The sequence below is a fragment of the Ceratotherium simum genome, chromosome 22 (assembly GCF_057802395.1).
Source record: "Ceratotherium simum simum isolate JZ-2026a chromosome 22, ASM5780239v1, whole genome shotgun sequence".
NCBI classification, from domain to species: Eukaryota; Metazoa; Chordata; class Mammalia; order Perissodactyla; family Rhinocerotidae; genus Ceratotherium; species Ceratotherium simum.
In genome coordinates, this window is record NC_141921.1 from 26,410,860 (window position 1) to 26,431,966 (window position 21,107).

The 21,107-nt window shown below is 57.0% G+C and overlaps 1 protein-coding gene and 1 long non-coding RNA gene across 3 annotated transcripts; one reads left to right on the forward strand and one right to left on the reverse strand.

Annotated features, from left to right (window-relative positions):
- Window positions 1-4,383: 4,383 nt before the first annotated feature.
- On the forward strand, window positions 4,384-12,779 carry LOC147914096 (uncharacterized). The gene is made up of 3 exons (XR_015555794.1): window positions 4,384-4,637; window positions 10,203-10,472; window positions 11,916-12,779. It is a non-coding gene; the product is annotated as an uncharacterized LOC147914096 (long non-coding RNA).
- On the reverse strand, window positions 5,977-16,136 carry TINAGL1 (tubulointerstitial nephritis antigen like 1). 2 transcript variants are annotated; one of them, XM_004425869.3, is made up of 12 exons: window positions 16,028-16,136; window positions 15,149-15,466; window positions 14,155-14,218; window positions 10,113-10,205; window positions 9,782-9,896; window positions 8,538-8,661; window positions 8,302-8,452; window positions 7,980-8,169; window positions 7,825-7,870; window positions 7,459-7,582; window positions 6,607-6,652; window positions 5,977-6,515 (listed from the first exon to the last, which is right to left on the reverse strand). In XM_004425869.3, the coding sequence occupies exons 2-12, from the start codon at window positions 15,456-15,458 to the stop codon at window positions 6,375-6,377; spliced, it is 1,404 nt and encodes a 467-aa protein (XP_004425926.2). In that variant the 5' UTR covers window positions 15,459-15,466; window positions 16,028-16,136; the 3' UTR covers window positions 5,977-6,374. The 2 variants fall into 2 exon arrangements, with proteins under 2 accessions (XP_004425926.2, XP_087302528.1); XM_087446402.1 differs by having other exon boundaries at window positions 15,149-15,557; window positions 16,028-16,076.
- Between the last annotated feature and the right edge of the window lie 4,971 nt (window positions 16,137-21,107).

Genomic DNA, 21,107 nt, shown 5'->3' on the forward strand with positions numbered 1-21,107 from the left:
TGAGTGTATTGATCAGGGTTAGATTGCTCTTCCAAAAGACCCTAAAAAACCGTGGTTTAAATAAGAACTTTATTTCTTGCTCATTTAAAAGTCCACAGCCACAGTTGCTGTGGGGTTTGGTAAGTGGGGATCCAGGAGATGAGAGGGAGGAAAGAGAGTGAGGGTGATGTATTTATTCCTCCACCAGGAGGTCGCTCTGCTCCCTCCATCAGAGCCCTGGTCACCTCTCCCTCCCCCTCCCCCCAGAGTCCTGCGCTCTCTCTTGTACTCCTCTATACCCTGCTTTGTCATTAGATTTTTTGAAAATAAACTCTGCCCAAATTCTCCTAATTAGAGTAAGCCATCTGTTTCCTGTTGGGACTCTGAGTGATGCAGGCTGGCATCTCGTTTTTAAAAGTCACGGATTCTGAAAGCCTTTAGGCAAGTGTGCACTCTCCAATACACGCTGGACACAGGCCCCACTACTCCCTGTTCTGACACTCCTAGCTCACTCTTGTATCTGCCTCGTCTCAAAGACGTTTGAGGCTGAGACCCTGGGTTAATGGCCCCAGGCTAAGATGGCCACCACATTCAGGTCTCCAGAGCACCATCCTGCCATGGGGAAAGTAACTACTCAAAGCCCATCAGTAACACCCACCTTGTCTATCTCAACACAGGCTCAGCTTGCCCACTCGTTCCACGGCCACAGCTGCCTCTCTCTGGACCAACTGAGCATCTCAGGGTCACGGGGAATCGTCTTGTCTGAGGATGCTTTACTACTTTAGATGGGTCAATACTTTCACCCAGTGCCTGTCAGCTTCTGCAGGACCCGGAGTTAGGCTGGCCCTTTAATGTGACTTTGCACATCTCTGCTTTGATTCATTAGGTACCAATTTCTTCATCCAACTCTCAGGGAGCCCAGCTTGATTCCCTCATTTCCTCCTTCTTAGGGAAATCCTCAATCTAGGGCACACAAAGATAGCAGAGATCACTGTTCCCATTTTACAGACTGGGAAACTGAGGTTTAGCGAGGAAAGGGAGCTTCAGGGAGTCTGTCTGGCTCTGAGTTAGAGGCTTTCCAAGGGAGGTGTGTGCATGCTGCGGGGAGACGGGGGAGCCTGAGGGGAGGCATGAGGGGAGGACAATGCCACAGGTGAGGGAAACCTCAAAGCCAAACTCGGCCCCTCTCCCAGCCAGGCTGGGGCACACCATCTGGGTGAGAGGTGTGCAGGGGGCGCCACAGCAATGAGCTGGCCTCTGAAGTCCAACAGACTGAGATCCTTTCCCAGTTCTGCCCCTTCCTGCTTTGTCCCAGTCTCCTCACAGAGCAGTTATGAGGACTCAACCAGGGACCGTATGCAAGACACACAGTACATGCTGGCTGATGCGTTCCGGGAGTCTGCCCAGGTCCCTTCTCTTTACTGCTTCTCTCCGCTGTGGCAGGGTGAGGTGTGGATTCAGCCAGCAGGGGGCCCTGCCAGCGAGGTCCATAGTGCCTCTGAGCCCTGCATGTGTGCATCCATTCATTCATTCACTCATTCCTCCATTCTCCCAACAGCTCTTGGGTCTCTTCCGTGCCCAGTAGTGTTTTGGGCAATGCTGAGAGCGGAGAGGGGGAGGCACAGCCCGTTCTTGAGAAGCCTACAGTCAGGAAGGGGTACCGTAGTGGAGAAAGTGGGGTGGGGGTGGGAGCTCAGAGGACAGATGATGACGGTACAGACCAGTCAGGAAGGCTTCTCAGAGAAGGAAACTTTTGAACTTGACTTTATAGGATGAGCAGTGGTTTGACTCCCATTCTGCAGACCCTGACACCTCCCTGCAGCCCCAGGCCAAGCCCACTTGAGTGTTCATCACCCCCATCACTCCCCCTGCCCCCAGCTTACCAGCTTATGTGAGCCCCCTTCATGTCCCGGCCCTCTGTGCACAGAGTCAGAGGCCAGAGAGCCTGCTCGGGTATAAGACGAAGGGGAGTCGAGTGTGCACCTGGACGGAGGGTAGAGACTAGACTTCGGAGCCTGACAGATGAGGTTCCCCACCACTTCCTAGCAACGTGTCCTTGGGCAAGTCACTTCCCTTTCCCTCAGCCCCACCCCAGCCTCAGTTTCCTCCGTGTAAAATGGGGGTAATAACAGTCCTTACCTATATAGTGCATCTCTTCAGTATGGCGCACTTGGCAGCCATCTCTCTGATCTATAAACTGGCATGTTCTGTTAAGCGCCTCATCGCATCCCATGGTGGGCACCACGCCGTGCCCCTGGAGCAGGGGAGCTCCCCTGGACGGGCTGCTCAGACTCAGCTTGGCTTTACTTTGGGAAGAGACTGCCTTGGGTGTTAGTGTCAGAGCCATAGAATATTCACGAAGTGGATGGAATTCTAGAAAAGTTATCTCCCAGGGCTCAGGAGTGAGTCACCAGGGAGAAGCTGGGGGAGGAATCTCTCACTCTTCGACCTGCAGAGGGTATCTCTCTGGCTTGATCTGTAAATTCAGCGGAGGCATGGTCTGCATCCAGCTCCCCCATTCACCAGCTGTGTGACTGACAAGCCACACCCCTCCCTGAGCCTCAATCTCCATCCATCAAATGGCAATAACAGGAACCCCAGGTTGTTGTGGACACATTTCTGCCATTTGTTCAACTTTCTCCTGGAACAGAAACCTTCTCCCTCTTTGGGGATCTCCTTCTCCAAACACTGGTTCAGTAAGGGCTGTCATGGCTTCCATGATCTTGTCCCTTGGCCATAGGTGATTGGCCCACAGGTGGACATCTGATTAGAGCCAGGCCGATCAGAAGCCCTCCCTGTTCTCTTGGGTTTTCTTGGGAATCAGAACTGAGAAAATGGCTGTGGGCTGAGAGACTCAGAGTTGTCATTGGCCACATGTCCTTCCTCAGGGCAGAGTGAGTCTGCAGAAAGAAAGGTAGAAGAGAGAGACTCAGTAATCCTGCAGTATTTGGGTCCCTGGTTCTGGCTGTGCCTGGGCCCATGAGCCCTGCTCTCAGTCTGGAATTTCGCCCTCCCTTAGATTCTGAGAGTCACCTCGCTGGTTGGCATTAGATGTGCATAGGATCAAATGAGCTAAAGGGTGTGAGGCGCCCAGCCTAAGCCCTGGCCCACGGCAGGCTCAGTAGGCGCGAATTCCTTTCCCTTAATGGGCACCAGGCAAGGATGGGGGTTGGCAAGATACCAGGAAGATGTGAGGCATCAGCACACGGGAAGTAATGTAACTCAGCAGCTCCCAGGAAACTAGAGTCAGGTGCCTTGGGACCCCGCAGAGCCCCACAGGAGACCAGAATGAATGCCCAAGCAGAATATTTGGTGGATAGGAACGGATGGGGCTAAGAAAAAAATTCCTGCCTTATCCATTTGCAGGAAGAAAACTGGTCAACAGGTACTCCTTCTGTGCCAGGGATGTATGCTGGGGTCCCTGGAGGCCCATCTTCTGGATAGGTGCCAGGAAAGGCTTTCCAGAGAAGGGATATTTGAGGTGGATTTTGAAGGATGAATAAGAGTTTGCCAAACAGGGAAAGGACTTGGGAAGGGATATTGGACTATCACCACCCATCAACCACTACTGTTAGTGCAGAGCTGATGAGCATGGGGATTCCGACCAGCTGGGTTTGCATCCTGCCTCAACCAACCTTCATCCTCTTCTACGCTTCTGTTCCTTATTTGCAAAATAGGGAACAGGGGTTTGCTCTTCATATTAATTGAGATAATATATGTAACCACTCAGAACAATGTGCTGGCAGAAAGCTGTGGTCAATGAATGTTTAAGCTCATTATGAAAAGCCTTTACATCATCAAATCCAATCCACTTAAAATGATTACAGCTGTTACCCTTTAGTGGGCCCTTAATAAGTTCCAAGCGTGGTGCTAACTGCTTAGCATGCTTTGTCTTACTTAATCCTCCCAACAGCTCCAGGAGGTGAGTACTATTATCCCCATTAAAGATAGAAAAACAGAGGCTCTGAGAGGTGAGGATTATGGAGCCAGTGTGGAACAAACAGGGCAGGGGTTTGTGTAAGGACACATGCCCTTGGCCCAGAGAGAGGAAGGGACTAGCTTCAGGACACACAGCAAGGGGCTGGGGTGCCAGGAGTTCTTTATGGACCGCCGCAAGGGCAGTAATCTGGTTGGGCGCCCTTGAGGTTTGCCTCGCTCTTTATAACAACACGTTCATTACCCACATCAGAGAACCAGGGTGGCTGATGGAGGTTACTGCGGCGCCCGCTAAGCCCTCCCCAGCCCCACCCGCACCCTCTCCCACTCCAGGGCTCCCTGGCCCGGGAACAGGGCTAAGGAAGGGCTGGGCGCTGGCCCCGCCCCTGTTCCCCTCCCTTCCCCACCCCCCTTTGCTTCCGTCAAAGGTCCTCGTAGAAAATTCCAGCCTCGCCCGGCTGAGCGGCCCCTGGACGGGGTTTTTTCCAGCCGGGTGGGAGCAGCTGGGCGCGTCCCGGCGGCGGAGGCCCCGGAGCGGGTGGTGAGCGCACAGCCCTCGCCGCCCCTGCTCGGGGCTCCGGCCCATCGTTGTCCCCAGGGCCCCCGCCGGCCTTGGCTCCTAGGGGACGGGCGGGCCTTCCGAGGGAGCCGGCTCGGGACGTCCTGGCAAACAGGAAGCGAGACAAAGGCGGCCGCTTATCAAGCCCCCACATTCCTTTCAGGTGATGCCCGTGCGGCCTGGGGGACGCGGCTGGCCTTGAAGGGCTGCCCGCCGGGAGGAGGACCTCTGAGCCGCCTCCCGTCTGTGACTCGGGCTACCCCTGCCTTCCGGTCAGCTGGGGGTGGGGGAGAGGAGGATTCCTGCCATGGGAGCCCCCTCCCCAGACACAGCTTCCCTGGGCTCCTGGAAAGGAAGGGGCGGAGGGGCTGGGGCGGAATCCTGGGAGAGAAGCAGAGGGGAAAGAACAGGTCATAGTCACTCAACCATCCCATAACTGTAGTGCATCTTATACCAGGGCACGGGTATGGCTACCGGGGAAAGAGCAGGTCATAGTCACTCAACCATCCCATAACTGTAATGCACCTTATACCAGGGCACGGGTATGGCTACCAGGCCCCACTAATGAACCAAACCCAGTCCTTGCCCTCAAGGAACTTCCAGCATAACGGGAGGAGGTAGGGAGACACCCAGATGAGTGAAATAGTGGGTGAAAGGGCGAGGTGCTGATGAGTTCAGGGAGAGCGTGTCTGAGCCATGCTAGGTGGGGCTGGGGCCGTTTGGGGAAGCATGGGTCCCTTGCACAGCCCCTGGAGCACGCGTAACTCTCCACAGGGCTGTCTGAGTGAAGGAACCCTGGAGTTAGCTTTGAAATAGCAGTGGGACAAGGGATGGGTGGAACAGAAGGGCATCGAGACTGGGGGAACAGCATGTGCAAATATCCAATGGTCTGCACATATACTGGACATTTAAGGAGCAGTGAGAACTCTGGAGTTGCCTGGTCACTGGGTGCAGAAGCTTGTGAGGCGGCTGGTGGGGTGGGTTTTGATGGCCTTGAAAGCCAGACTGAGGCCTGGGCTTATTTTGCTGGCACTGAGCGCCTGGGGAGGTGGGGTAGAGAGAGGGTCAGACAGGCAGGCCCAGCCTGGGCCATGGGCAGGAAAAGGAGAAGGGGGACCCCTTCGCCTGGGTGGCTTGGAGAGGCTGATCTGTGGAGACAGAGGCTCCAGCTTCTGTGGGGCTGTGCCCCCCTTGCCTGCTGGGCACTGGCGCCAGTTCTGCTGATTGGTGGCTTGGGCTACCCCCTCAGGCGGTGCTGACTCAGCGTCTGAAAGGTGGTTCCCATGGGCCCACGGCTCCCTGGGAGCTAAAGGCCATGCCATCCGTGCCCCACCTCCAAGTGGGTCGGTGGCCAGGGCCACTGACAGTTAGGGCTGAATGGCGGATGAGATTTCTAGTCCACCCACCCTTGCCAACCAGCAAGGCCCCGGGCAGTCCTTTCTGCTGTCTTACCATATGCCACCCCAACTCTGGCCTGGTTTTCCACTCCCAGAGGTTCCATGATAGTTATCAATACGTTCTTTTTATTTTAAAACAGTGAAAAGAAAAATAAATATCTTTGAAGAATAAGAGTACAGGGGTGGGGTAGTGGGGCTGGAGACTTGGGGTGTCCTGGCTTCGGTGGTGTTGCGCGGGGGTGCCGGGGGCCTGGGATCTGCAGGCCCGCTCCTCCCAGGCCAGGCCCTGCCCCGTCCCCGCTGGGAGGTCTGGGGGCTCCGCCACCCCGCCCGCCCGCGGCTCCCAGGCCGGGCGCTGCGTCAGCGGAACCCGCGCGGGGATTAGACCCGTGGCGCCCGCCTGCGCCCCGAGCTCCGAGCTCCGTTGGGCAGGCGGGCGGGGCGGGGGGCGCCGCCCCACAGGGGGCTCTTCCGTCGGCCGGCCCGGTGTGGTGCCCGCAGTCTCAGTGGTGACCCATGTCCTCCATGCCCACGCGGCCCCAGACGCCCAGCACGAAGCTCTCGATGTCGCACTCGTTGGCGCCGCGCACGATGCGGAAGTGGCCCCTCTCGCCCCAGGCTGGGCCCCACGAGTTGGCCGCGCTCTGGGAATGAGGAGGGGCCGTGATGGGGGGAATGGGAGTAAGGGGAGGAGGAGAGGAGGGCCGGGGAAGGGCACGCGGCGGAGGGACTCACCCAGTATTTGAGCGTCCTTCCATCTGGCAGCGTCTCCTCTCCCCACCTGCGGGGCAGAGCCGGGAGGGGAAGGGCGCTGCTTCTAACTGCTTCCAGGGGCTGGAACCCCGGGGGTCCTTCCCTATCCAGGCCCCTGTTGCCTTTGGTGACAGTGGGTACACCCGTAGGACCTGGGCAGGTCTCTGTCCCTCTCTGCACCTCCTGCAGTCTCCACATCTCTAAGTCTGTGTGCCCGCGCCCAGTGTGGGGGAAGGCACCAAAGGGCTAGCTGGAGGGCATGCAGAAAAGGAGGGACCCTGGGACTTCTCCCTCCAGGGACCCAGACTCAGGGGCCAGTTCTGTGGAAACTCACACATCTGCCTGCCCACCCTCCTCACTTGGGGAGCCAGGGACGGGTGGGTACCAGGGACCAGAAGGAAGAGACTCAGAGAATGTGGGTACCTTAGAGCCCCAAACTCTCGCTGCAAAGTATATTTCATTGGTTGGACCATTGAAATCAGTGACTCTAACATCTCCCGTTATATCAGGTGGGGAAACTGAGGGCTGGGGAGTAAGTCAGGCAGAGTTGGGACAGGTGCTGAGATGGGGTGAGGTTGAGCAACTCTTGAATCCTTGTCTGTATTTCATTGGGGCTATTTTATCCCAGTGTGTAAGAAAAGAACAGTTCCTAGAACACCTTAAAAGGCCCCTAACTCTCCATATGACGCAGGGCAAGTCCTTCCTCTTTTTGAGGCTCGGTTTCCTCCTCTTTGAAGTGGGGCTTTGCAGAGATGGTAAGGATACAAGGCAGGCTCAGAGCCCCCAGGGCAAGCGCTGCTGCCCCCAACCCCCTCTGCCCAGCAAGCCCCTCACCCTGTGATCTTGACCGAGTGGGTCCCATGCCGGCGGTATCGCTCCGGCCTCCCATGGCTCACAGGTGTGTGGCTGTAGATGCCGCCCTGGTACAGGAAGAAGTCCTCGTGCACCTCCATGAGGGCTGTGGGCAGAGGTCACAGTAGGGCCAGCTGAGCCCATTAGCACAGGCACTGATGCCTGAGTCTGAGATGCATGCCCAGGCCCCAGGGCACGCATCCCCTCTCAGTACCAAGACTCGAAGTCCCTTCTCCAGATGCTGCTCGTGGTCCCCCACTCCTAGCCCCAGTGGACTTGCTGCTCAGTGCCATACAGACAAGCAGGCACAAACTTCTGGAAGCAGGGGGCAGGATGAGAGGCATTTACCTTGGACAGGGCCATTCTCTATCAGCTCCTTCATGATCTCCTTCTCCTGGAGAGGGGTGGGTGGGGAGGAGAGGATCCATCAGGGGTGAGGATCCAGCCTTTGGCTAACCTCCCAGCTCTCCTGCCTCTAGCCCCTCACCCAAATGCAGACTTACACTGGAGCCGAGGCGGTAGGCAGGAGTGACCTGGTAGATGTCATTGGCATGGACATGGCTATTGGGGCAGTGGGCAGTGGCCTGGCGCTTGCCCCGACCCATGGCCCGACTATGCATCATGCAGCGGGGTGCGGGGGCAGCCTCGTCCCGCTCACGGCCCGAGAATGGGTAGCAGTGGTCAGACACAACCCTGGAGGGGCGGCAGGAGGGAGCAAGGGCAGAGTGAGCATGGCGCAGCATGGGCCAGGCCCCTCCTGCAGGGTGCCTTCTGAAGGCCCCCATCTCGTGCCTTCTTCCCTGCCCACCTCCCCCTGCTGCTCACCCTCTACGTCGCAGGAACCACCAGGCACCGTCGAGACGCCCACCGCGGCAGCCGTGCTGGTTGTGCGTGTCACAAGACAGCAGGTTCTGGGGTGACAGGACAGGTTTCATGTGCCCCAGGGAATGGATTGAGACGCGATCGGATGCCACGGCTAGTGGGGAAGGCAGAGGGGCTGTCAGGGGGCTCAGGCCTCGGCCCTCCTTTCCCACCACGCCAGCCCCTGCCCTTGGACAGACCTGCTGTGGAGAAGGCCCAGGAGCCTGCACAGTTGCCCTGGTCCAGAGGCTCATGAATCAGGTTGGGCCACTTCTCAGAGGCCTCGAAGGCTGTGGGCAGCACCTCCCCTGGGCCCAGCACTGTCTGCAAGGCAAAGGTCACTCTGTCTGCCTCCTGCCTCTGGCCCGGCCTGACCCTAAGGAGCCTATTGGCATTGGAGGGCTACCAAGAGTCCAGGGCCTTCTGCAGTTTGATCTTGAGCCCTCCTGCTGCTGAGAGATTCCAGCAAGCTCCATGCTGACTCAAGTGGAAGACCCAAGCACCATTTAGTGCCTCCCTAGTGTCAGGTAGGGGGTGACTAGTCCTGTTTTACAGATGGGGCAACTGAGGCCAGGATCAGGGAAGTGGCCAGGCCACGGTCACCCCACTTTCCATCCTCAACCCATGCCTCATTCCTGCTCTGCGCCTTCTGATCTGTCACATCCTTCTTCCCACCAGGACCTTGGGCTTCAGGCCCCAAAGGGCAGGGGAGGGAAGAAGCAGGAAGGTCCCATGACCAGGCAGGCAGCCAAGGTAAACAGCAGGAGGCAGAAAATAGCAGAGGCCCAGGGGAGTAAGGGCAGGGGCAGGGTCTGGTCACCCTAGCCTTAAGCTGAAGTCCCTCTGCAGGGAGGGCCACTCTGGCCAGCAACTGCCTCCTCCCTGCCCATACTGATGCATGGAGCCTCCAGCGTGGGCCCCAGCCCCGTCCCGCTGAAGCTTCCCTTCCTTACCCTTTGACTGTTCCGGGCCTGGTTTCCATATCTCCCCCTAAAGGCTCCCCCTAGTGGGAAGGGAGAAGCCCCCTCCTCCCTCGGGGTTCCACTGAGTCCGCATTTGTTTCCGAGAATTGCTGCTCTCTGGCCAGGGCTGGAGGAGTATCTGTCCCTCCCTTCCCAAAATACCAAGGTGACCTCCCGGCCCCGTGGGCCCTGACCCAGCCATACTCGGTCCAACAGCATTTTTCCCAGGCTGTGGAGGCCAGGGAGGGACTGATGCCGGGACCGCAAGACTCAGCATCGGAGCATGTGTTCTTCCCGTGCAGCACATCTTGTTATAGGCAGGAACCAAAGGCCCAGAGAAGGGGAGTGACTTGCCCAGGGACACACAGCCTGATGGTGGGGGATAGGCCCAGGCCCTTGGAGGAACAGGGCACAGGGTGCCAGGGTCCCTGGGGCCCTAGGCCTTGGGGAGATGGCGGGATTGTGGGCAAGGATGGACTTACGTGAATCTCGTTCATGTTGGTGACGGAGGAAGATGGGCGGATGGTGCCCAGGCGGTAGCGAATGCCCTCATCCAGGGTCATGCCCCAGAAGGCACTGTGGTTCCCCGCCCGCCACCTGAAAGAGAGGGGATGGGAGTCACAGACTTGCCAAGCTTGGGGGTCCTGGAGGTACACGCATGTGGGTGGGAGAGACACATCCTGGCTGAGAGTACACATGAATAAGACTAGAGTGTGGGTGTGCCTGGCAGGGCATGCATCTTGGGCGGAATGCATGTGTGTTGTACGTGCTCGCGCCTGTGTGCCCACTGGGGGCATTGCCAGGGCCTCTCACCCGTAGTTGCCCCGGTTGATGGCGTTGATCATGTCTTGGTCCACCAGGCATGGCTCCTGGTCACACTCCCACTGCCCTTTCTCCTGGCAGGTGCTGGGACAACAGGAGGGAAGGAAGAGGTGAGGAGGGGCTGGCACCCTCTGAAGGGAGGAGGCCTCCGAGGTCAACACGGGCCTGAGATTCTGCACGAGCGTCTATGGGAAGACCCCTAGATGATCCCCTCCGGCCTGGAGGCTTTAAATGTCAACTTCAAGTTCACGAGTCTCAAGTTTATATCTGCTGCCTGGATCTCTCCCTAAACTCCAGATTCAAGAATCTTGCTGCTACTCAGCATCAGCACTGAGGGGTCTACCAACAGTGGTGGGTTGACACATCCCAGCCCGAATTCCTGATCTCCCTCCTTCCATGCCTGCTCCCCCTCCTTCCATGCCTGCTCCTCCCCCGGTCCTCAGAAAATGGCCACTCCATCCTTCCTGAAGCTCTGGCCAAAAGCCTGGGAGTGACCCCAGACTGTTTCTCTCACGTGCTCATCCAGTTCATTGGCAAATCTTGTTGGCTCTCCCTTAAAAACACGTCCAGAATCCAAACCACGTCTCATTCTTTCCTGCAGCCACCGTGGTCCAATCACCTTTCACCAGGATCATGCTGCAGCCTCCTCACTGTTCTCCCCGATTCTGCCCTGCACCCCCTTTCAGTATATTTTTAACACAGCTGCCAGAGTGATCCTGTTAAACCCAAGTCATATCATGTCAGTCGTCTGCCCAAAACCCTCCATTGGCTTCCCGTCACAGAGTAAGAGCCAAAGTCCTTACCGTGCTGACGGGCCCTGCATGATCTGCCCTTCGGTCCCCTCTCTGACCTCCTCCTCCTAGTCCTGCTTCCTGAGGCCCCAGCCAGGCTGGCCCCCTGACTGTTCACATCGGCCGTGCTCCTGCCCCAGGGCCTTTGAGCTGCTCTTCCTCCATCATCCCTGTGGCTCACACTCTTGTCTTCCAAGTCTTTATTCAAATGTCACCTTCTCAGGGAGGCCTGCCCTGGCCACCCCATCTTCAACTTTAACATCCTCCAGCCTTCCTAGCCTGCTTTCCTGTTTTATTTTATTTTATTTTTTATTTTATTTTTTTGTGAGGAAGATTAGTCCTGAGCTAACATCCGATGCCAATCCTCCTCTTTTTTGCTGAGGAAGGTTGGCCCTGGGCTAACATCTGTGCCCATCTTCGTCTACTTTATATGGGACGCCGCCACAGCATGGCTTGACAAGCGGTGCATCGGTGCACGCCCGGCCTGTGAACTCAGGGCTGCCGAAGCAGAGCTCGAGCACTTAACCGCTACACCACCGGGCTGGCCCCTCCCTGTTTTATTTTTCTCATTAGCATGTCATCACTATCTGACATACTATATATTTAGTTATTTATATTGTTTATAACTGTTTCCTCATAGACTCTAAGGGCCTTGAGGTCAGGTATTGTTTGGTATCTTTAGTGCCTAGAAAACGAAACCTAGGACACAGTAGGCACCCAGTAAATGTTTGTTGAATGACTGAATGAATGGAGGCAGTATAGAGAAGTGACTAAAAACATGGGTTCTGAAATTCAAATCCTGGGTTCCATCCTCGCTGACTAGTCACATGACCTCAGGTAAGTTATTTAAACTCTCCCTCAATGTTCTTGTTTGTAAAATGAGGATGATAATAGGACCACTTTCCAGGAATTAAATAGCAGGTCTTGTAAAGTATTTAGCACAGGGCCTGGCCCATCGTAAGTGTTCAAGATTTGTTATCTATTGTTATCGTTCTTGTTACAGGAACCCCAACCCCCCACCCTTGAGTTTCAGACTCACGTCCAGCTGGCCTCCTGACATCTCTGAGTGTGCAAAAGGCAACTGAAACTGAAAATAGCCAAACTGCCTCCCCGCAGACCTGCTCCTCCCCCCTCTTCAACTCAGAAAATGGCACCTTCTCCACCCAGCTGTTCAAGCCAGAACTCCGAGTGGTCTGGGGTGCCCCGCCCCAACCATCAGCAGGTCCTGGGACGCACATCATGGAAGGCTCTGAACCGGTCTGCCTCCCACCCCTGCACTGCCACCACCCTACTCTGGTCCCTCGTCACTTCTCACCTGGACCCTGGCGATGGCTTCCTAACCGGGCTCTGGGCCTCTTCACCATCCCCACGCACACCTACCGTCCATTCCCTACCTACTCTGAAGGCAGAGACATCCTTGAAGAACGTAAGTCAGATTGTGTGCTCACTGAGTGGCTCCCCACGACACTCAGCACAAAGTACAAAATCCTCGGCACAGCTCATGAGACCCGTGGGCGGGGCCTCTCTCCCCATTTCGCAACTCCAGCTGAGGTGAGCTCGGTCCCACCTCCCAGCCGCTCGTCCCCTAGTCTATCCATCTCCCTGGTATCAGCATAAGTGTCTCTTCCTGAGTGGCCTTCCTTGCCCCCACCCCCCTCTAAACTGAGACCCCCACTGTTCTCTGTTTTCCCCTATCCCACCTCTAACAGGTTGCTAGACGAGTCTATTTGTGTGTGTGGTCCTTCATCATTGGACTGGAAGCCCCAGTGCAAGGATGGGGACTGTGTGGCGCGTTCTGGCTCCATCTCCTTGGCCCAGCACAGTGCCTGGCACATAGTAGGTCTTTAATAAATAGGTGTCAACCCAACAGTTGAATTCTATGAATTCTATGATGCTTTTACAAGCTCATAACTCGGCTATTACAAGATGCTAATCCGCCTCCTTCCAAGCCCGCCCAAGGCTCCCGCCTCCCATGTTGCCTTTTAAGGAGCTTCAAGGGAAGGCAAGACCCAGTATGGCTGGGCTCTCCAGCCCCAGGAGACTGCAGGGGTGGGGAGGCTCTCCTTGTCCTTTCCTTCCCCCTCTGACTCTCAGAGCATCCCTCAAGGGCTCACCCAGCCTGGAAGGCCCCCAGTCACTGCCCCACACCCTCACTTAGGCATGTGCAGTGCAGGGAACACAGCCACCCAGAGCTGGCCTGGGGGGGCAGTGGGTTGGTCAGTCCTTTTCTGCCACCTCCCCCTATGTCCCCAGGGCTGCCCAAGCAGGTCTGGACAGGGCTGGTGGCAGCAGGTCCCAGCATTCCAGAAGGGGTCTGGGTGGCCAGGCCCCAGGGACAGGAGTGGGAGAGAGTTAACCCCTCAGTGTCCAGAGGCATCCTATCAGGACCGGCAGAATCATGCAGGCGTACCCCATCTTTCTGAACATGCACACACAGTTCGCACACACTCACACCACACACCTGCACACACATCCTCTCACCCAGACACATGCTGAAACACAGGAGTCCTCACTTTCACTGTGACCCGGGCACCCCTGACGCCAGCGAGGCAATGGAAACAGCTTGTGCGTAATGCATTCCAAAACGTTCCCTCCTCCCCAGGGCCTCTCAGTCCCAGGCAAGGAGGCATGGGGTGGAGTGGGTGCAGGGCCTCCTCCTCTGAGTCCAGGGGTCCCCATCATCTCCATTCAGGCATTCAAGGCTTCCTACCTAACCCTTCTCCACTTCCCATCTCAGGCCTCAGATTAGAGTAGGGGGCACCCCGACCCCTTCAGCTTCCTGGTGGGGAGGGGTCAGAGAGGGGGAGGGCCACATTCCAGGAAAGGTCTTACTACAGGCTGGCTGGCCTCCAGCTCAGCCATCCCTGACCCTCATCCGGTCCAGGGCAGCGGATGCTGCAGTCAGAGGTTTCCTTCCTGGCGCCCCCTTCTCGGACTCTCCGGTGACATACAGAAAGGTCTGGAGGGGCAGTAGCCCAACCCAAGCCAAGAGGGGCAGGGAAGGACTCCCAGGTCAGGGCAGCACCTGGGGCCAGGCATCCATGGTTGACCACTCCTGGGGAATGTTGTTATTTAAGTTTACATGGTTAGTGTGAAAATTCCCATATTACAGATGAGAAAACTGAGGCTCATAGAAGAGAAAGGACTTGCCCCAGCAAGTGAGTGACACGGATGGGATCTGAACCAAGTCTGTTGGCCACAAAGCCCACAAGACAAGCCCCCTCCAAGCCCCAAACACTCACCAACGGTTACAGTTGTCCCAGTAGGTTCCCAAGACTGGATAGACGCGACCCCCGTGGACACATCCTGGTGGGAGGGAAGAGGAGACGAGAAGTGGAACCAAGACCAGAGACGATGGGCTGAGATGGCCAGGTCCTCAGAGGCCAGGTGCCCTGAGTTCTCCCAAACATGCACACCCACACACACACACTGATCCCAGCCCTCACTGAAACTAAAGCCAAACTATAAGACATCTGCAGGGTCACACACCAACTGCTACTTGGGAAGTTCTTCAGTGACTCTAACTTGGATCCCTCTTGCTTCACTTCGATGCCAACCACAACATCCCTTGGATCCTTTGCCATTTAAGTGGGTTGGGGCTTGGAGATGGGGAGTGGGAGGGGCATGGGGAAGCTGAGGCCCAGAGAAGGTAAGTGACTCCCCTAAGATAACACAGCACTTTGGGATGACAACCCAGGTATGCAGTCTCATGCCCAGAGCCCCATGGGATTGTGGGAAGGAATTCAGGTGATTCTCCAACTGGACAGGGGCAAGTGCAGGGGAAAGGATGGCGGTGAGGACTGAACAGATTTGACCCACCTCCCAGGTGTGACCAGCCCTCTCAGGGGTAGAGACTCCTGAGCAAAGGCAGAGGAATGGTTAAGATGACCCTGACCAACCCCTGTGCTTTATCAGCCCGCGGGTGAGTCAGCAGGCGGGGCCAGCACCTTCCACGTCCGGAATGGAGGCAGGACTGGGAGAAAGGGCAAGAGGCTGCCCTTCTCCTGGGCCACTTTACAATCCCACTGACCAAGGATCTTCTCTCTTTCAGTTTTGCTGGAGAGATTCAAGTTAGACCACAGCAGGGACTTCCCAGAAGTGCAGAGAGTGGGGCGGGGTCTCTCCCAGATTCTACAAAGCCCCCCTTGGAAATGTCACTGCATCAGCCTTGCTCCTGAGCCTTGCTGAGTTTGGGGTTGACAAAGTGACCCACCCTCCTGGCCGTCTGGTGCCCACCTTGGATGGGGGGAAAGGGGGGTGGCACCCCGAGGCAGAAGTCCCAGAAGTCAGGGCAGCAGTCGGAGACGGTGCGGTTGCAGAAGAGGTCACAGTAACAGGTAGCGCCCAGGTAGGGCAGGGCGCAGTCGTCGGCGCGGCCGCGGCAGCACAGGTCCTGCTCCTGGCAGTACCGGCCACCCGCGTCCCGGATGCCCCGCAGGTGCAGAGCCGGTGCTAGCTCCCGGCGCCCACGACCCCGCCGGGCACCCAGGGCCAACTCGCCAGCCAGCAGCAGCAACAGCAGCAGCCCCAGTGGACATCGCCACATGGTGCCTCCTGGGCCCAGGGAGGGCAGAGGTCAGGGGTCAGAGGTGGTGGGCAGCAGAGACTCCCTGGCACCCCGGGGACTGATCTCGGCTTCCTGGGGCTGCGAGTTCAAGAGGGTTCAGCAGGGTCAGAGACTCTGATTCCTGCGTCCCCAGGCAGGACATGGGCAGAGGAGCCACAGTTTACGTGCCCCGGCTTACAGGGGAAAGGGACTGGGCAAGAAATGAAGCCCCTCCCTGACCCGCCTGGGGACCTTCAAAGATAGGAGATGGGGACTGTGGCACTCTCGGTGCCCCCCACTCCATACCCATATTGGGGACCTCTCCTATCCTGGGTCCCTCTGCCCCACCCTCAGTCTCCATTCCTGACAGGGGTCCTTAACTTCATGACCTCGTGGGCCCCCTCTCTTCTGTTCCTCTCTGTGTCCCTCTGTCCCCCTCCACTCTCCCTCTCTGCCATCTGTCTTGGTCCCTCTGTCTGCTTCCCCCCTCCCCCGGGCCACCGCCCCCCCCCCACCCCCCATTCCTTCTGTCTACACTCTCTACCCCCTGAGCAGGGGAGCGTCCCTACCTGAGGAGGGGTGTGGGCTGGGCCCACGCAGGCTGCCCCGCGTGCCTCCGCCTCCTGGGTCCTGCGCCGCCGGACACTCAAAGTCAAGCGCGGAGCGCGGGGCGGGACGGCTTTTTGTACCGCCCCGCCCGCCTCGCCGCCCCGGCCGGGCTGCGGGAGGGAGGGGCCCCGGCTCGTTTGCACCTGGGGTAGCCCCGTAACTCCGAAGCTGGGACTTGTCAGGGGGGACGGTGAGCACGTGATTGTCCTCCTAGGTCTCCAGTGGAAGCTATTCCCTTAGGGGGTGGAATTCCAACCTAAGCAGAAAGGATTGCGGTCTGACACCCGTAAGGACTGCCCAATGGGCCTCACCGTGGAGCTGAGGGTCTCGCGTGGAGAAGGGGAGACAGGGGACAGCCGAGCTCCGAGTTTTGGACCTAAGTTTGGGAAATTATGGCGAGAGTGTGGGCAGCAGAAATCCTTAAGCCCCCCTCTGACCCCTCGGTAACAAAACCAGCCATGCACATCCCTCTTCCCTGTGCCCCCCAGGCTTGGAAGGCTTGGAGCTGCCCCAAGCCGCCTCCGTTCCCAGGAATGATTGGAATCTGGAGAAGATGCTTTAGGACCCTGTAGACTCCTTATCCTCCAGAGATTGCTCATCCTCCCCAGCGGGTGGGGTGGGTGTGGTGTGGGGGCTGCCTCCCTGCCCTGTGACCCCTCTTTGGGTCTGCCTTCCCCAGTCTGCCTGGGCACCTTGCCAAGCACTGCCCCCTCTATCAACCCCGAGGGGCATCCTGCTTGGCACCTGTCCCCCTCCAGGGCCCAATGGCAAGAGCTCTGCCAGCTGGCGCCCCCTGCAGAGCCCCCCTTGCCTGCCTGGGGCATAAACCCTTCCTTTGCCTGGGCTGGCCTGGGCCCCAAACAATGGGGCTTCTGTCCCGCCAAGCCTGCCGTCACCTTTTACCTCCTGATTGCGCAATCCCTGCTACTCCAACAGGTTGGGCCCAGGCCAGAGGGCTCTAAGTGCAGGGAGGATGAAAAAGACCACACCTGGACAGGTTCCTCCCATCACCAGGCCTGAGCCTCACACACCAGCCCTGGGTGGGGGAGCATCAAGCATCGGGGATCCCCTTTGCCCTCTCTCTGACCTTCCTACACCCCTCCCCCAGCCCAGGGGTAGCCTCAGCTGGCCAGCCCCTGGGGGAGGGGAGGGACCAGGACAAATGGGCATCTGTGACTGGGTCACCCCCTGCCAGGGGGCACTGGGCAGTGAGTCACCAAGGGGATCCTGTGCTGGTGAGGGGGTGGGAGGATGAGGGAATAATGTCCTGGGGCCCCAGCATTGGCTCTGACACACCCAGGCGCTGGCCCATCTGTTCCCTGCAAGGACCTGGGAGGACAAAGCCTAGATGGGAAACTGAGGCTCGGAAGAACAGACTCACCTGAGGTCATGCTCTTTTCCTCTCAGTCAGCTTAGTCACCTGCTACAGGTCTCAACACCCTCCTGGGTGGGAAGTCCCTTTTCACATAAAACCTCCAGTCACCTTGCTGCAAGGTGGGCCCCTTGGTATTGGCAAACATCATATCCCCAGGGTAGGAGATGGAGGCTGCCTTCAGAAGAGCTCATCTTCCTGGATCATTTTCAGAATGGTTCTCGGGCTAGGGGCTGGCCCAAGGGCATCTGGCCTGTCCTTTGCCTCAAATCACCCTCTGTAGGCCTCCTGTGGGAGTCTGTGTTGTGCCTGTGTGTATCTGAGTAACTGTGTTTGTGGGGTGTTTCTGCTCGAGTGTCTGTTTGTCTGAGTCTGCTTGTCTCTCCGTTTGCCTGTCTGTCTGCTATGTGCCTGTGCATCTGTCTGAATATTGCCTCTGTGTGCGTCATGAGTCTGTCTGTCTGTCTCTCCGTCAGTGTGTTGTTTGCCTGCATTTGTGTGCTTGTTGGCTTGTGTGTCTGTGTGATAGCTGTGTGACTGTCCCTGTTTGTGTCTGCCTAGCTCCTAGGTGTCTGTCTGTCTGCCTGGCTGGCTGGGTGTCCATGTATCTGTGTAGGTGTCTGTTTGGGGGTTTTGGCTGTCTGCCTGTCCTGCCTGTCTGTCTGTGCATGGGAGGCAGGAACAGAGCAGGGAAGGGAAGAGAGCAGAGCCCAGAGCATGGCTCGAGGGGCCCTCGTCATCACTGAGCTTAGGGCTGAGTCTGCCCCAGTGGAATCTCGTGACTCACTGGGTTCCTTGGCCAAAGAGGAGAGGAAAAGGGCAGGGCTTTGTGGGGGGCTGGACACCTCACTTTCCTTTTCCATGGCCATCTCCTTCCTGGTGACTCATTCTCTGCCTTATTCTTGTCCCAAGGGCCTGAGGCAGAGCAACAGGTGAGGAGACACAGCAGGACTTACCCTCTGAGCCCTTCAGCCTCCTGGGAGGCAGGCGGTCTGGGTCTTGGCAGTAACTGTCCTTCCTCCCTTGTGACCCTGGGCAGCCACTGCCCCTCTTTGTGCCTTGGCTTCCTCTCTGTACCTGGATGCTCCCTAGAGGCCCTTTGATGCTCTTTTTTTTCTACAAGGGGAGGTGAAGCCAGAAAGGGGCAGTGACATGCCTAAGGTCACACAGCAGAGCAGAGGCCCAGGCCTCCTCCTCTCCCCAGGGGTCCAGGCCTCCGACCCTCCCAGCTGCTCCAGCTGCTTAGAATGGGCCATTCTCCTCTGGAGGCTGAGCAGGGCCCTCTGGGAAGACAAAGACCCATTGTGCTCTGCTTGACCCAGGTTCCTGGCCAAGGACCCACTACTTGAGGCCTGGGGGCTCAGATGTTTGGGCCCCAGATGGCACTCCAGCTAAGGCTGGGGAGCAGCCTGTGGCTCGCTGTGGTCAGCTGGGCACGTCCAGAGCTTGGAGCAGTGATACCTGGGACTGAGTCTGAGATCCAGGTTGGGCCCTGTTGTGACATGCTGGGCTGCCTGGGGCCTGTTGGATTGTTATAAAAAGCACTATCTTCAGGGCCATGTGACAGACAGAATGTTGCACTGCCAGAGCTTGCTGGAGTTTGTGGTAGATCAAATTCGGGGTCCCGTGGAAGTGTGTTGGACTGTGCCAGGGCACGCTTCACTGTCTGATTTTCTTAGTCATTCAATGGCTATTTGTTGAGCATTTACTGTGTGCCAGGCTCGGTGTTAGGTGCTGAGTGTTCAGGCTTGAGCCAAACAGACACAGATCCTGCTGTCGTGAAGCCTTCGATCTAATGGGAAGACAGACAAATAAATAAGCAAACAAACATATCAATAAGCCATTCCACAATGTGCGGGGCTATGAGGATATGCACACGGCACAAGAACCTGGAGTAATGCAGTAGTCAAGGAGGTCTCGGAGAGGAATGGCATTTGAACTGAGACCTGAAAGATAAGAAGGAGGCAGCCATTCCTAGAGCCCAGGGGAGGGTGCCCCAGGAAGCCAGGTCAGCATGAGCAAAGGCCCTGAGGCCTGGCACAATTTGGTCTCTGAGAAACAGAAGAAAGCCCAGAGTGGCCGCACTTCCGTGAACTAGGGGGCCAGAGGAGCAAGACGAGGGTGGGAGGTGGGCTGGGACCCATCGTGCTGGACCCTCAGGCTGTAGTAAGGAGCTTGAATTGTCTTCTGAGCACCGAAGAGATCTAAGTGTGGGAGTGAAATAATTTGAATAAAGACGACTCACACGTGCGAAAGCCCACTCTGGCTGCTTTAGAGAACAGATGACTACAGGGTAAGAGTGGAATCCGAGAGGCTAGGTAAGAGGAGGCAATGATGGGGCCGGCCCGGTGGCATAATGGTTAACTTCACGTGCTTTGCTTTGGCACCCCGTGGTTCGTGGGTCCGGATCCCAGGTGCAGACCTACACACCACTCATCAAGCCATGCTGTGGTGGTGTCCCACATACAAAATAGCGGAAGACTGGCATAGATGTTAGCTCAGGGCCAATCTTGCTCAAGTAACAAGAGGAAGATTGGCAACAGATGTTAGCTCAGGATCAATCTTCCTCATCATAAAAAAAATAAAAGAGAGGCAACAATGTAACCCAGGCTAGAGATGCTGAGGCTTGAACGAGGCTGGTGGCCGTGGAGATCAAGAGAAGCGGACCTATTTGAGACCTATTCTGGAGGTGGGATTGACAGGACTTGCTGAAGGATCAGATGCAGAGCGTGAGAGAGGAGAAATCAAGGAAGGCTTCTGGGTTTCTAGTCTGGTGGGTTGCTCCTCCCATTGAGACGCACTTTGTCTTCCCCAGAACCTGGGCAGTCTCTAGGTCTTCTTGGACTGGTAGAGTACCGTGTGACCTATGCTGGTTTCCAGCTCAGACTGGAAAAGAGGGAGGAGGGCTGGGCCTGTGGAGGCTCCCTTGTGGAAGTTTGGCGGACAGGAAGGAATGGTACAGAAGACTGAGCAGAGGTGGCTAAGGAGGAAGGAGGAAAGCCAAGTGAGAGAGGGGCCAGGAAGCCCATAGAAGACAGCGTTTCGAGAAGCAGAGAGCACCGACCTGTGTGGAATGCTGCCGGAAGGTTGAGTAAGCTGAGGACAGAGAAGTGGCCACTAGATTTGGCAACAAGGACATTGGGGCCACCTTGATGAGAGCAGTCTTAGTGGAAGAGTGAGGATGGGAGCTGGATTGGAATGAGTGGAACAAGAAATGGGAGCCAATGAAGTGGACAGAACACCACAGGTGACTTTTTAGAAGGTTTTAGTGCCAAGGGAAGCAGAGAAATGGGGCACTGGCTGGAAGGGAGGAGAGGGGTCAAGGGAAGATACAAAACCGTGTCTCTGTGCTGATGGCAATGACCCGTAGGAGGGGAGGGACTGATGATACGGAGCGAGGGGATTACCCAAGAGCAACCAAAGTCCTTGAGAAAGTAAGAGGGGAGGGGATAGAGCACAGGAAGAGAGCTGGCCTTTGACAGAAGCAGGGACAATCATCTGTGAGACAGAGAGAAGAAGAGAGAGGTTTGTAGCATCAGCCATGCAAAGACGAGGGAGGCTCCTCTGACGGTTTCTATTTCTCCAACGGAGTGGGAGCAAGTTACAGCCAAAGTGAGCTAGGAAGAGAGGAGGGGAAGGATGATCAAGGATTAGATGTGAAATAGTTA